Below are 12,700 nucleotides of genomic sequence, written 5' to 3'. Positions count from 1 at the left end.
TTTCAAAATTTCTGAATTAAGTGTTGGGTTACAATATTTCATGTATGAGTATGAATTATTAGTTCTGAATACAGGAATATTTATTTCATACATAATTAAAAACACCACATTGGATCTTTCAGATTTAGACTACAGTCAGAAAATTGCAAATTACAGCCCACTTTCCCCTGCAAGCGATTCTTCAGCTGATGAGGGGAAGTTGAAGACCAGAGGTAAGTGAAATGTGTTCAAGTTAGTACTACAATGAAACCAGGTTGTTATGTGTGAGTCATTTTGGCCCCTTATAATTTCTTGTGATGGTAGTCATCAGAGGATATTTTGCTTCTCCAGTAAAGAGTGATAATAGCAGTATTATTGGATGGTTTCTTTCACAAGCTAATACAAACTTGGGAGTAGGCATTATTTTAGTGAAATCAGTCAAACACTGGAAAAACTTACCAGTGGTTAAAAGCCAATGGTATAACTAGACTTGTGGTGTTATTGTATTTCATAATTATCATCAATACAGTATTATAATTATGATAGAAATATTAATTATTATTATAGGTTTTATGAGGTAATCAAGTCATTTTAATGCTCATAGAGCTCATCTAAAGGATGTTTTGTAAAGGAAGGATGAAAATTGAGCAAGGTAAAGTCAAAGAAGTGGACAGCCAATGAGGATAAAAGTGAAGGGAAAGGATAAAAAAGTAAGATAATAGAAAAAAAGTACAGCTCTGGCATGGCATACTGTAAGTGGTACCCATTGACAGGCCTTCTCTAAAATAGAATGGTATGCTGAAAATGTGGAGTTCATTTGGTACTGCAAAAAACCTTAATCCACAGTGGGCTACATAACTTGTTGTGGAAGTGGTAACAACCCCAAATTGGATAATTCCACAGATCATCTGGTCATAACAGTATACGAACAAAGCAAAACAAGCCAAGTTGAAGCAAATATAATGTTTGTACATTATTTACCAAACCTGAGGTGCAACTAACAATTCAGGATGACCTGACTACTGAACATCATTTGCACAGGATTTTCATGAATATGGGATATTGAATTGTGCATCAGGTATTAATTTATTCTGTTTTTATGAAAGGAAAATCATGCCCACTTTATAGAAATCTACTAGTTGGCCAAACTGTTGTTTTGAAAGACAAGTACCAGAAGAGAAAAGTATTTTTTTATGATTAATTGCACATACCTTGTGTTAGATAACAGTAAGAAGAATGGATATGCCATATCATTAAATTGCAAATATCAGTTAAACTAATACTCTACACATAAATAGTAACAACAAATACAACAAAAGTTTCACCAGAACTGGTCTTATGTTGAATATGGTTCTCAACTCTTGGTGTTTTCATTACCGTAGCCATTCTGCAATGTATCTATGATGACATTCTCTACAACATAGGTTTATTTGCCACTATATATGTCAGACTTAAAGATAACTACTGTCCTTTGCAGCAGGGTTCTTAGTTGCATACATCAGGCTTAATATACCATGAATACAAATCTCTTTGTCTTTTGAGTGACGTGAAGGCTGATTTAAGAGAAGTTCCAGGAACCCCAACAAGTCTCATTTAACCAATTCTGGGATTCTTAGCAGTGTAATCCTTCCAATCTAAATGGAAATTTGGGCTAATTATAATATAAGCAGTGGTTTGTAGTGAAAGGTTTTGAAAAAAAAGTGTATATTTTTATCATGGAAACTCATTGCTTATAAAGTATATTCTCATCTTCCAACCCCGCATATTTTTGTAGCTCTGAACCAGTAGTACCAGCTGAATGCTGTAGCCTTTGTTTCATTTAAGGGAGACTGAGGTGCCTGGGATTATTTTATATTTGTAAAATTATGAAAAATAGTTTCTCTTAAGGGATTGTCTTCAAATGGAAATTGCAGATACAAAAAGTTGATGTCCAGAATGTTATTTTATTATGCTTTTTGGAATAAGGTCCAATTGAGTCCCTATATCTGGATAAATACTTTAGGGTATTTGTGTTATGAATTTCTACATGTTTCTACCTTTTTATATATGTAATTTCAATCCTGTTTATATTTAAACAGACCCAGGGATTTTAATATGAAATTCTAGAAAACTTGCGATATTACTCTACTTTTTTTAATCCATGTTTTTTTTGAAAAAAAAAAAAAAAAGTTTTATTTTTATAGTGTTTAAAGTTCCATATTTTTATTGTATCTCTAGGTAAGTTTTTATTGCTTATGGGTTCCCTTAGTACATGATTACAGGTGCTGTTTTGTTTTACAGGTGCTGTAGTGGATTCCAGCAACAACATTGTTAAGCCCACATCAAAAATCAACCAGAAAACAGATACATCGTGGCCTAGTAAAGAGGCTAAATTTTCTGCCTAGGAAGCTGATTCCTTGCTGGAATTTTCATTGTCAAGAATGTTTTATATTCTGATGTATGTCTGATATGAGTTACTTGTATGTGAGAGTAAGGAAATAATATATTAGGTATGTATGGTACAGTTTAGAATTTTTTATATTTGTACATTACCTTGGATTTGTTAATTGATGTATTTATTTAGCATAGTGTTGTGTAGTTTGATGGCTCTTGTCACCAGTTTGTTTCGATAGTTAATTTGATTTGGAGCTGACATATTAAACTGGAAATGATGTAACAGCTTCCAGTAAGTGGGTAAGTTTGTACTACTTCAGTATGTACAGTGCAGTGTTGAAAAGTGGTAAGATGTGCCTATTAACTTGAATACAAAGACAGTATATCACATTTTATTTGATATATCAAACCTTGTGGAATTATTCTTGCATTTTGACATTTCAAAATCCAAAAATTTGTGCTTTTCATTTCTCATTGTTTTTCGTTATTTTTTGGGAGCACTTGTCTTTTGTGATTTAGAATTTGGAATTATTTAATTTGCAATGTACATATATTTGCTGCTGGTTGTAAGTTATTATGAATATATGGTGACAATTAGAAATCAGAAAACTTAATTGTAAGTTGCATTTTTCCTTACTCTTGATGTTATTCCTTATTTCTAAGGAATTGCTGCCATTTCCTTTGTATATATGCTGCTTAGTATACTAAAAGAAAACCAAAGCTGATCTGATGTAACCCTAAGAAAAATGGTACCCAAGTTATTTTGTGAAGGTGTACAAAAAGTGGTCATGTCACTTTTGTGTGGTGATGCACCTACAATCTTGTTATTAATTTTCAGGAGCTTGAGAAATGATTGCTGAAGATAGTACTGTATTGCCTCATTTTCCAGTAAACTCTGATTGTTCTCTTACTCTTTAAGTTAATAGATGAAAAACTTTCTTCCTTATGGAGGAAGGTTTTCCTAGGAACTAGTAGTTTTTGAACAAAATTTCCATCTCGATTTGTAATGTCCTTTTTGAGATAAGCTTGTCTGTTTAGTACCGGTAACTGTAATGCAGAAATTGTGACCATTGTCCATTTCTGATCATGCATTTTGACACAGTGTTTTTGTTATAAAGGGAGCAGATGAATTATTGTTCTGTCATTAAGTTTGACAAGAGAAAATGTTCTGCATGGCTCAGGTACATCTAATCGATTATGACTTAAATTCTTATATTTTGTGCTCAAATCTTGCTTCATTTATGTAAGACTCCAGTTCCCTTTCAGTTCTTATAGTTTCATCCAAATGAAAGTCACATTACAAAGGAAGCCCAAAAATTCCAAATGAAGAACATTTTCTACACAATAGCCAGTGGGTGATGGCATAGATATTTCATAGGCATGTTTACTTAAAATCTCTTTGCCCGTGTATAAACTTGGACTGCCAGAGACGCATGCCTTCATTTGCATTCATTATGCAAAAAATATGATCCACATTTATGAAAACTTAAGTTTCCTTTTATTGGGAGATATAGGTCCCTTTTTAGAATTTAAGCATAATTATCCCTTCTTCATTATTCACTCATTTATATTGGTAAGGTGGTGTCTATAGTAGATTTAGGATTGAACATTTTGTTTTCATAGCTCCTCATCAGATTTACTGGTACTCATATTCCTAATAATAATTTTGAGTGGAGGTAAGAAATAAAACTTTGTATTTTAAGTAGTCTGGTGATTTTTTCTCCTTTATTTTATATATATATTTTTTATTATGAGTTTAGATTTGTGAGCACTGGTACGTATTCTGTTGTATTCTAGTTTAATACCTCAACAAGTAGTATTCATGAGCTGTAAGGTGCCATATGTTGGTTGAGACAATTCCTGTAGTTTTATCTGTTTTACTAATTGAAGACCATGCTCATGTCAAAATCCATGAGATATAATGTCCTGTTTTGTTGATTCTGTAGCATATTTTGGAAACAGTACAAATACTTGAGGCTTGTATTTTCCTCAGTAGTGGTTGAGTGCCATCAGTACACTGTAGCCATCACTGAAGGGTGTCTGTAGTATTCCTTTAATCTGTAGCAGCACCTGCATAGTAGTCTTATATTATTTCATCCATTCCCAATTCTTTTCTGTCATCTTGCTGTTCAGCATCTCTGATTAAGGTAGTCCCCAGTTATCGGTGGTGGTTCTGCTCCTGGACAAGCACCGATAACTGAAAATCACCTATAATTATAGTAATAATGGCATTTACAATGTCATAAGCGTCAATAAACTGCTTATTAATGACAGTAACTGCTTATTGGTACTGATGAAGCCCTTACCAGTGCTGATTAACCACTTACCGACGCCAAAAACCTTGTTAATGACGTTTGCTAAGTGCTGTAAAACCGGAATGCCACCAATAAGCGAGGACTTCCTGTATTATGTTGGTGGTATTTTCTATTAATCTTTCTTCTTCATCTGTGGTAGTTCATCAGCATCTTTTATGTTAGCGAGTACATACTATGCCATTGGCTACATTGAATCCTTCAAGAATATACTGTATAGTGGTAGCCAGGGAAATAGATCACATCACTAGTTTTTGCCATGTCATGTCTCATTATTGTTGATGTTCTATCCAAGTACATTAACTACATGTTTGATTTAAAAAAAAGTGGTTGTTTGGTATTTCAGCCAATACTATGGCTAAACCTTGAGAATCAGTAGCAGCATAGCAATACTCTAGTATGTTTTAACTTGGCCCAAGCAATGTACAGTTGTGTGTCGTATGCGATCATTTCTCCTCAGACGCACACCAAGAATACTTCCACCTGGCCAGGTATGTACTCATTGTTACGAGAGGTAGTATTTGTTAAAACATACACACTTTAAATTTTCTTGCCAGAGTTTGTTATATCTATGTGTATTGCCTTCATAATTAATCATTTTTCATATACATTTTTCCAATTGGATTTTGTGATGGTTTGTGTTTGACTCCCTGCAATTGTTATATATCCTTTAGCAAGTATTTCTCTCCCACCATAAGTTCCTTTTTGCTGCAGTCCTTGGGGACTGGTTATATGTGGCTTTTTGTTCTGGACTTTGTTACCATAACCCACAGACAAGCAATAACCAAATTTGCATGAGTGCTCTTTTTACCGTCCCTGCCTTTTCCTCTACCACAGACTATATGGATGACCTTTCGCTTTGCCTATGAAACCTAGTAGAAGAGGATGAGACATCCTAGAGGCAGCGAGTCCAGGCTTTTCCTGTCCATGAACTAGCAAAGTAAGAAAATTTCCAAGATTACTGTCTCCTTTTGATTGAGGCAAGCCATTCTTTGGGCACTTGCTAACATTTCAGAAGATGAAACTATTCATGCAAGAGTGACTATTCATGAAATCAGGGCCCCACCCAGTTCCTTGGCCTTTTAAAGGAATACTGAATGCAGGTATTTAAGCAATGCCATTCTGTTGTAGCCACTTTCTCTCACAGATATTTTGTATAAAGGGATGGGTGTCATAGTTGTGTTCAGTCAGCTTTTACAGTCGCAGGAGATGGTGAAAATTTTTTCCTATTCATTTTTAAGATACTCCTTTTCTCACATCTTTCATCTTTAAGAGATGGTCCTGAAGTCATGGTTCTCTTGAATGGTTAGGTGAATGCTTGTTCTGTTGACAGCTTACCAAGTACAACCTGTTTTACTTTTTGAGCACTCTGCTTCTCAAAGTAACACATGGAAATAATTGATCCTTGGTATCTGACTCAGTACAGTCTCTAACTGGTGTCCTGTATCCATCAGTGCCTCAAGAAATTTAGGATTCAATGTCTTGACCTCCCTCCTGACTTGCAAATTGATCAAAATTTGATTGATGGGTTTATAATGAAGCAAAGTTTTTTTATTAAACAAATATTTTTTATGCAAACATCAGTCTTATATGGAGAGCCTAACTCTCACCTGTTTGGCCTTGCCTTTTCTACAGTAACCATATTCCACCCTTCCCAGTTGAAGCTAATTTCCTTGAATGAATCAATAAATATGACGGTTAGATTGCCTTCCGAATTGGAACTACTTCAGCCTTGGACTACCCATAAGGTAGAACTTGTGCTTGTTAGTGTTATTTGCCCAAGCATCACAAACGTCACACTATAGAATATGAAATCAAAGGTTCACACTATGGTGTTTATGTTGACGGTTCCAAGTCTCATAGATGTAGAATTTTTACACATGTAACTTACCAAGTAATTACCTGTAGCTGAAAGCTCACTACCGCGCCAGTCAAATCTTACATAGTTCATGATGGAGCCACCATCGCTAGTGTAGGTGTTAGGACCCGCCCACTTTTGGGACCGATAGGTACAAAAGTACAGAGAGAACCAATTAGTTTTCTGCCGGCTTACGACTAACGTCGATGGTTTTGGTGACCATTTTTTTCGTCATCGTTGGTGTTATTGGTGACGTACTTGCATATTTTGTGATTTGTTAATTAGCACCTCGAGCATTAGGTATTGCTCTCAGAGATGTAGAACTAGATTAACGAAATTGGCTTATTTTTCGCATACTAAGTGTAGCAAATGTAGGGGCCAGATTTGTTCCGAGGACTTATCGGGTCCAGAGTGTGCAGATTGGGATGAAATTAAATGGAAAACCTTAAATTCTCATTTAGATAAGTTAGCAAGGGATAGGAAAAGGAAGGCGGCTCTTAGAGCCGAAAGTAAGGCTATCTTAGAGAGTTCTCCTTCATTAGGAGAGGAATTTCACTCTGCACAACTTCCTATATCATCCCCGATAATTAGTCCTCCTACTCCTCTACCAGTGTCTCCTTCTCCAGGCCCCTGTGTTTCCAAACCCGACACCGTTGCCAGCCTCTAGTAAGTTTGAGAAAAAATTTAATTTTCTTGCTAAGGCTATAATAGTTCTTGGCTCATCTTTCAGGTCTTTTGTGGAAAGAGAGCCTCTCAAAAGTGCAGTTATTAGTGATAGTGTTGTGCTATCTGAGGAGGTGGCTGTTCGGCTCACCAGTTCTAGATGAAGGTCATTGTCCCGCTCCCCCGCACTGGGGAGAAGACATACCGGGAGTCCAAAGGAGACCGGAGGGGTTTGCCCCCGGACAGTTGCCCCCTCTGTTGCACCTATTGGAAGTTCACAGGGAGGGACAGAGCGCCATTGGAAAGGTCTCTCTTTCAATGGTATCGACCCTCATCCGTCTTGTAGCTTCCAGGTTTTGCCTGGTTGTCAGTTTTTGGCTGCCAGGCATCCAAGCACCCGTCACATTAAGAATTCATAGTGACTGCTGACATTCATTGCTCAGCTTCTCTGTGTCCAGTAGTGCCCATATCGGACCAGGTAGCGCCCGTGGTGGACCGAGTAGCTCCCACTCTTGAGCACCCAACTCCCCTCTGGCAGCTCAGTGCACTACGCTTCCTGCTGGGCGCCCGCCCTTGAAAGCTTGACGGCCTCTTCTGTTGACTTGGCGCCTGCCTCGGCTCGCTCGACACCTGGATTTACGCCTAATATGGGACATTTGGCGCCACTGGCTACAATATCAGTTCAGGACTTATGTAGACGAGTCTTTGGCTCCTCTCAAACGTAAGCCGGATGAACTTATGAGTTTCATGAAAAAGGAAGCTTCTTCAGGCAATAAGGAGAAGGTATTCTCTCCTATATCGTCAGAGGACGAAGTAGTAGCGCAAGAGACCCCTTATTCTGCTTACGCTTCTCTATTGGCGTTCTTCTGGGAGAATTACTCGGATTTCTTCTCTCCAGGAAAGACATTGGCTCCGGCCTCCACTTTTCTCATGAAGAATGCACCAGTAGAAGAACTTCCTCAGATGGTTTTGTCTTCCGCTTCTAAGATAGCGTTACAAGAGGTGGAAGACTGGTTGGCTACTATAATAGAGATCTTGGCAAGGCTACGTTCACGTTTCCTCCGTTGAAGCTTATTAAGAAATGCTACAGTATTACGTAACAGGTGAGACTCCTTCCCTGGGAGTATCTGCCTCCTCCCAGGGAGATTTCTCAGCCTTAGTAGACTCGGCCAGACGTTCAGCGTTCAGAGCAGCCAAAGTATTTTTCACTTCACCAGAGATAGAACATCTGGTGAAGAACATTTTCAAGATTTTGGAGGTGTTTAGTTTCTTAGACTAGACGGTAGGCACTTTGGCAACGAAGATAGAAAGCTGTTCTTCGTTGCAAGAAGACCTCAGCCGATTGGTTGGGAGTGCTTTCATGTGCGGACAAGGCAGTAAGAGATGCTTCCAGCGAAGTAGCTTCTCTTTTTGCTATGGGCCTTCTGAAGAAGAGGGAGCTTTGGTGCTCTTTTACCTCTAAGGGAGTGACGTCCACACACAAGTCCGCACTGTTATTCTCCCCTTTGGACAAAACGTATCTTTTTCCGCAGTCAACGATAAAAGACATTCTGATGGATCTTCAGAATAAATCCACGACAGATTTGTTGACTCAGTCAACAAAGAAACAGAAGGAGCCGGTATCCTCGGCTTACAAGTTGGCCTCTCCTCTTCAGCCTCACCCCTTTCGTGGAGGTAGATCCAGTCATCGATCTAGGCCTAGATCAAACTTGCGGCCAAGCTACAGATCAGTTAGGAAGACCAATGTTAAAACTTCCAACAAGCAATGAGTGGTGCATCCCCCCATGTTCCTGTAGGAGCAAGGCTCCGTTATTTCTGGAGGAAATGGAGCAACAGAGGTGCAGATCCTTGGGTGGTTCAGGTGTTAAGGGAAGGCTATTTCATCCCTCTTCTACAAAAGCCGCAGTTATCCAGTTTTCCTATAACGTTAACAGCGTACTCGGCAGGATCCGAGAGGCGAGAGGTGTTTAGCCCTCTCTCAAGAGGTTCAGTCTCTTATGCACAAGAGAGCAGTAGAATTAATAGTAGATCACGGCTCTGAGGGTTTCTACAACAAATTTTTTGTAGTCCCCAAATCATCAGGGGGCTGGAGGCCTGTTCTAGACGTCAGCGCTCTTGAATAAATATATTGTAAAAACGAAGTTTCGAATGGAGAAAAATGTTTTTATCCTAGCTTCTCTTCATCCAGAGGATTGAATGGTGACTCTGGATATGGAAGATGCATACTTCAATATCCTCATACACCCAGAGTCAAGGAAACTTCTAAGCTCTGTGTTCGAAGACAAGGTATATCAATTCAGAGCCCTATGTTTCGGTCTGACGACTGCACCCCAAGTTTTCACAAGGGTCTTAGCCCCTCTAGCGAAGTGGCTACATTTGATGGGGATAAACGCCTCTTTTTACCTAGATGACTGGCTCCTACGCTCTCCCTCGAAGGAACAGTGCATGGGGGACTTGAAGAAACTTGCTCTGACTCGGGACCTGGGAATACTAAAAAATGCCCAAAAATCCCAGATGATTCCATCTCAGAGAATTCAATATTTAGGCATGATTCTGGACTCTCGGACTTTTCGGGCTTTTCTATTGCCAAAAAGAGTGGAAGCCTGCCTTCACACGGTATAAGAATTCATGAATTGGAGGTCCTGCTCAGCCCTTCATTGGATGAGCCTTCTAGGAACTCTTTCGTCAGTGGAACCATTTGTCAAGTTAGGCAGGCTACACATGAGCCCTCTGCAATTTTATTTGAAGGTTCTCTGGTCCAGAAAGACGCAGGAAGACTCGTTTGTTTTCCCGATTTCTGAGGGGATAAAGTTGGATCTCCGATGGTGGTTGTCCGAGGACAGGTTGCTGGAAGGAAAGTCGCTTCGACCGAAGAACCCAGACCTGAAATTGTACTCCAACGCATCAGACCTAGGATGGGGAGCCATCCTGGAGTCGCAACAGACATCGGGTATCTGGTCGGTGGAACAAACAACCCTACACACATCAATGTGAAGGAACTGTTGGTGATCTTCCTCGGTCTGCAATACTTTGCTCGACAGGTTTCAGGAAAGATAGTACCGGTATTTGCAGACAACACAACAGCACTGTTGTACATCCACAAACAAGGAGGCACACGCTCTTTTTCTCTGTATCAGACAGCGAAAGAACTCCTGCTGTGGGCGGAACAGCGAAGAATAACGATTCTTACTCGCTTTGTTCAGGGCAGAATAAACGTCATGGCAGACGAGCTAAGCAGATGGAATCAAGTGCTCTCAGCAGACTGGACACTAGAGCTCCAGGTGTACAAGGATCTGTGGAGTCTTTGGGCACAACCAACTATAGATTTCTTTGCGACAGCAAAGAATCATCGTCGGCCAATTTTCTGTTCGCCAGTGCCGGAGCCCAGTGCATGGGTGACGGATGCCATGCTGCAAGATTCGATGGGGCTGGACCTATACACATTCCCACCTTTCGGAATGATTCAGGAGGTGATAACAAGTTTATGAGTCATCAAAATGTCTCCTCAACTCTCCTAGCTCCATTCTGGCGGAGGAAGGATTGGTTTCCAGACCTCCTTTGTCTAATCATAGACTTTCCAAGACTTCTCCCTCAGAGGAAGTCGCTACTCAAACAGCCTCACTTGTACAAGTTCCATCAGGGATTGTTCATGCTGTCTCTGACAGGATTTCGACTGTCAAGCGACTGGTTAGAACGAAAGGCTTTTCAAGACAGGCTGCAGAAACCATCGCTAGATGTCGCAGATCTTCTACTTCCAAGCTCTACCAGTCGAAGTGGTTAGTATTTAGAAACTGGTGTAGAGGACATAACGTCTCTTCTTCTCAAACCACTATCGCACAGATAGCGGATTTTCTGCTATTTTTGAGATCCTCTAGGAAGTTAGCATCCAGCACTATTAAAGGGTACAGAGCTATGCTAAGCTCTTGTGTTCAAACATAGACACATAGATGTGGGACACAACAATGACATTAGCGATCTTATTAGATCCTTGGACACTTCCAAGACAGTTAAGTCGGGAGCAATTTCTTGGAATTTGGACGTAGTTCTAAAGTGGCTGTAGGGGGACTCATATGAACCCCTGTGCTTGATGTCTCTAAGGAACCTCACAAAAAAAAAGACTTTCTGACAGCTCTGGCAACAGCCAGAAGGGTCAGCGAATTACAGGCTATAGACAAGAGAGTAGGGTTCTTTCAAGGTGATGCAGTCTGCTCTCTATCCTTAGGTTTTCTGGCAAAGAACGAGGATGTGAACAAACTTTGGCCACATTCTTTTAAGATTAAGAATCTTATGGCTATCATAGGTCCAGAGAAGGAGGAGCGTCTTCTTTGTCCAGTAAGAGCATTACGCTATTATTTGAATAGAACAGAAAAGATTAGAGTACCTGCAAGTAATCTATGGTGTTCGGTGAAGTCTCTGTCTCAACCGATGTTTAAGAACGGCATTTCATTTTTCCTAAGGAACTTGATAATGGAGGCACACACTCAAATCAAGGAAGAAGTGCTACCCTCCATCAAAGCTAAAGCTCATGAAGTGAGAGCTGTGGCGACGTCTCTAGCTTTTATACATATGTCCTTAGAAGCCATTATGAACTCTACATTTTGGAAATGTAGGTCAGTTTTTTCTATGTATTATCTAAAAGACATAGAAATGGTTTATGAGAATTGCTCCACGTTGGGTCCGTTGTCAGTGGCTGGCATGGTGTTGGGGGAGGAAGCATAAGGAGCTAACTGTTCCTTGAATATCCTCTGTTGTCTTGATCATTGGTGTTGAGTTTTGGGAAGCCTGGGGGTACCTGTTACCTGGAGTACTCACCAGTCTTATAGAAGGTTATCACTGGTTGTTTTTTATGGTGTAGGTGTTCGTTGTGTTTTATCTGGTCTAAGCCCAGGGCAAGGGCATCAATAAATAACTTCCTCCAGTCATCGGGGAACCTCCATGACTGAGAAGTTATTTCCCACCAAAGTAGGGGCGATCATTGGCCAAACTACCACGCCTCCCACAGGTCAAGAGAGCAACGACCAGAGGCAGTATTCACCTGCAACGCTCTCTTACCAGGTAAGGTACAATAAGTATTTGATAAATACTTGCAGTGTTTCTATATTGAGTCATTAATATACATATAATGTCTTCGATGTACAGCATGTCCATGATTCCCACCACCTTAAGAGTGGAATCAGCTACAGGTAATTACTTGGTAAGTTACATGTGTGAAAATGACATTTTTATGATAAAATTAGATTTTACACATACTTACCAAGTAATTACCTGATTAAAGCCCTTCCCTCCACCCCACAGATGGACATGACAGGCCAAACGAATTGGTTCTCTCTGCACTTTTGTACCTATCGTTCCCGAAAGTGGGTGGGTCCTAACACCTACACTAGCGATGGTGGCTCCATCACGAAATCTGTAAGATTTGACTGCTACAGTAGTGCACTTTCAGCTACAGGTAATTACTTGGTAAGTATGTGTAAAATCTAATTTTATCATAAAAATGTCATTTTTTCCTGTACCA

At 39.7% G+C, this 12,700-nt stretch overlaps 1 protein-coding gene across 1 annotated transcript in view; it reads left to right on the top strand.

Moving 5' to 3' along the window:
• Positions 1-4,057, top strand: part of LOC135207769 (biorientation of chromosomes in cell division protein 1-like 1) — a 107,158-nt gene extending 103,101 nt beyond the window's left edge. Inside the window, exons 6-7 of the mRNA XM_064239597.1 lie at positions 123-212; positions 2,260-4,057. Of these exons, the coding sequence (XP_064095667.1) occupies positions 123-212; positions 2,260-2,363 (194 nt within the window). The 3' untranslated portion in view covers positions 2,364-4,057. The remainder of the gene's footprint in view (positions 1-122; positions 213-2,259) is intronic.
• Positions 4,058-12,700: the final 8,643 nt, after the last annotated feature.

The sequence above is a fragment of the Macrobrachium nipponense genome, chromosome 11 (genome assembly GCF_015104395.2).
Source record: "Macrobrachium nipponense isolate FS-2020 chromosome 11, ASM1510439v2, whole genome shotgun sequence".
NCBI lineage: Eukaryota > Metazoa > Arthropoda > Malacostraca > Decapoda > Palaemonidae > Macrobrachium > Macrobrachium nipponense.
Note: the sequence above shows the minus strand (reverse complement) of the source record. Positions and strands in the feature narration are given on the sequence as shown.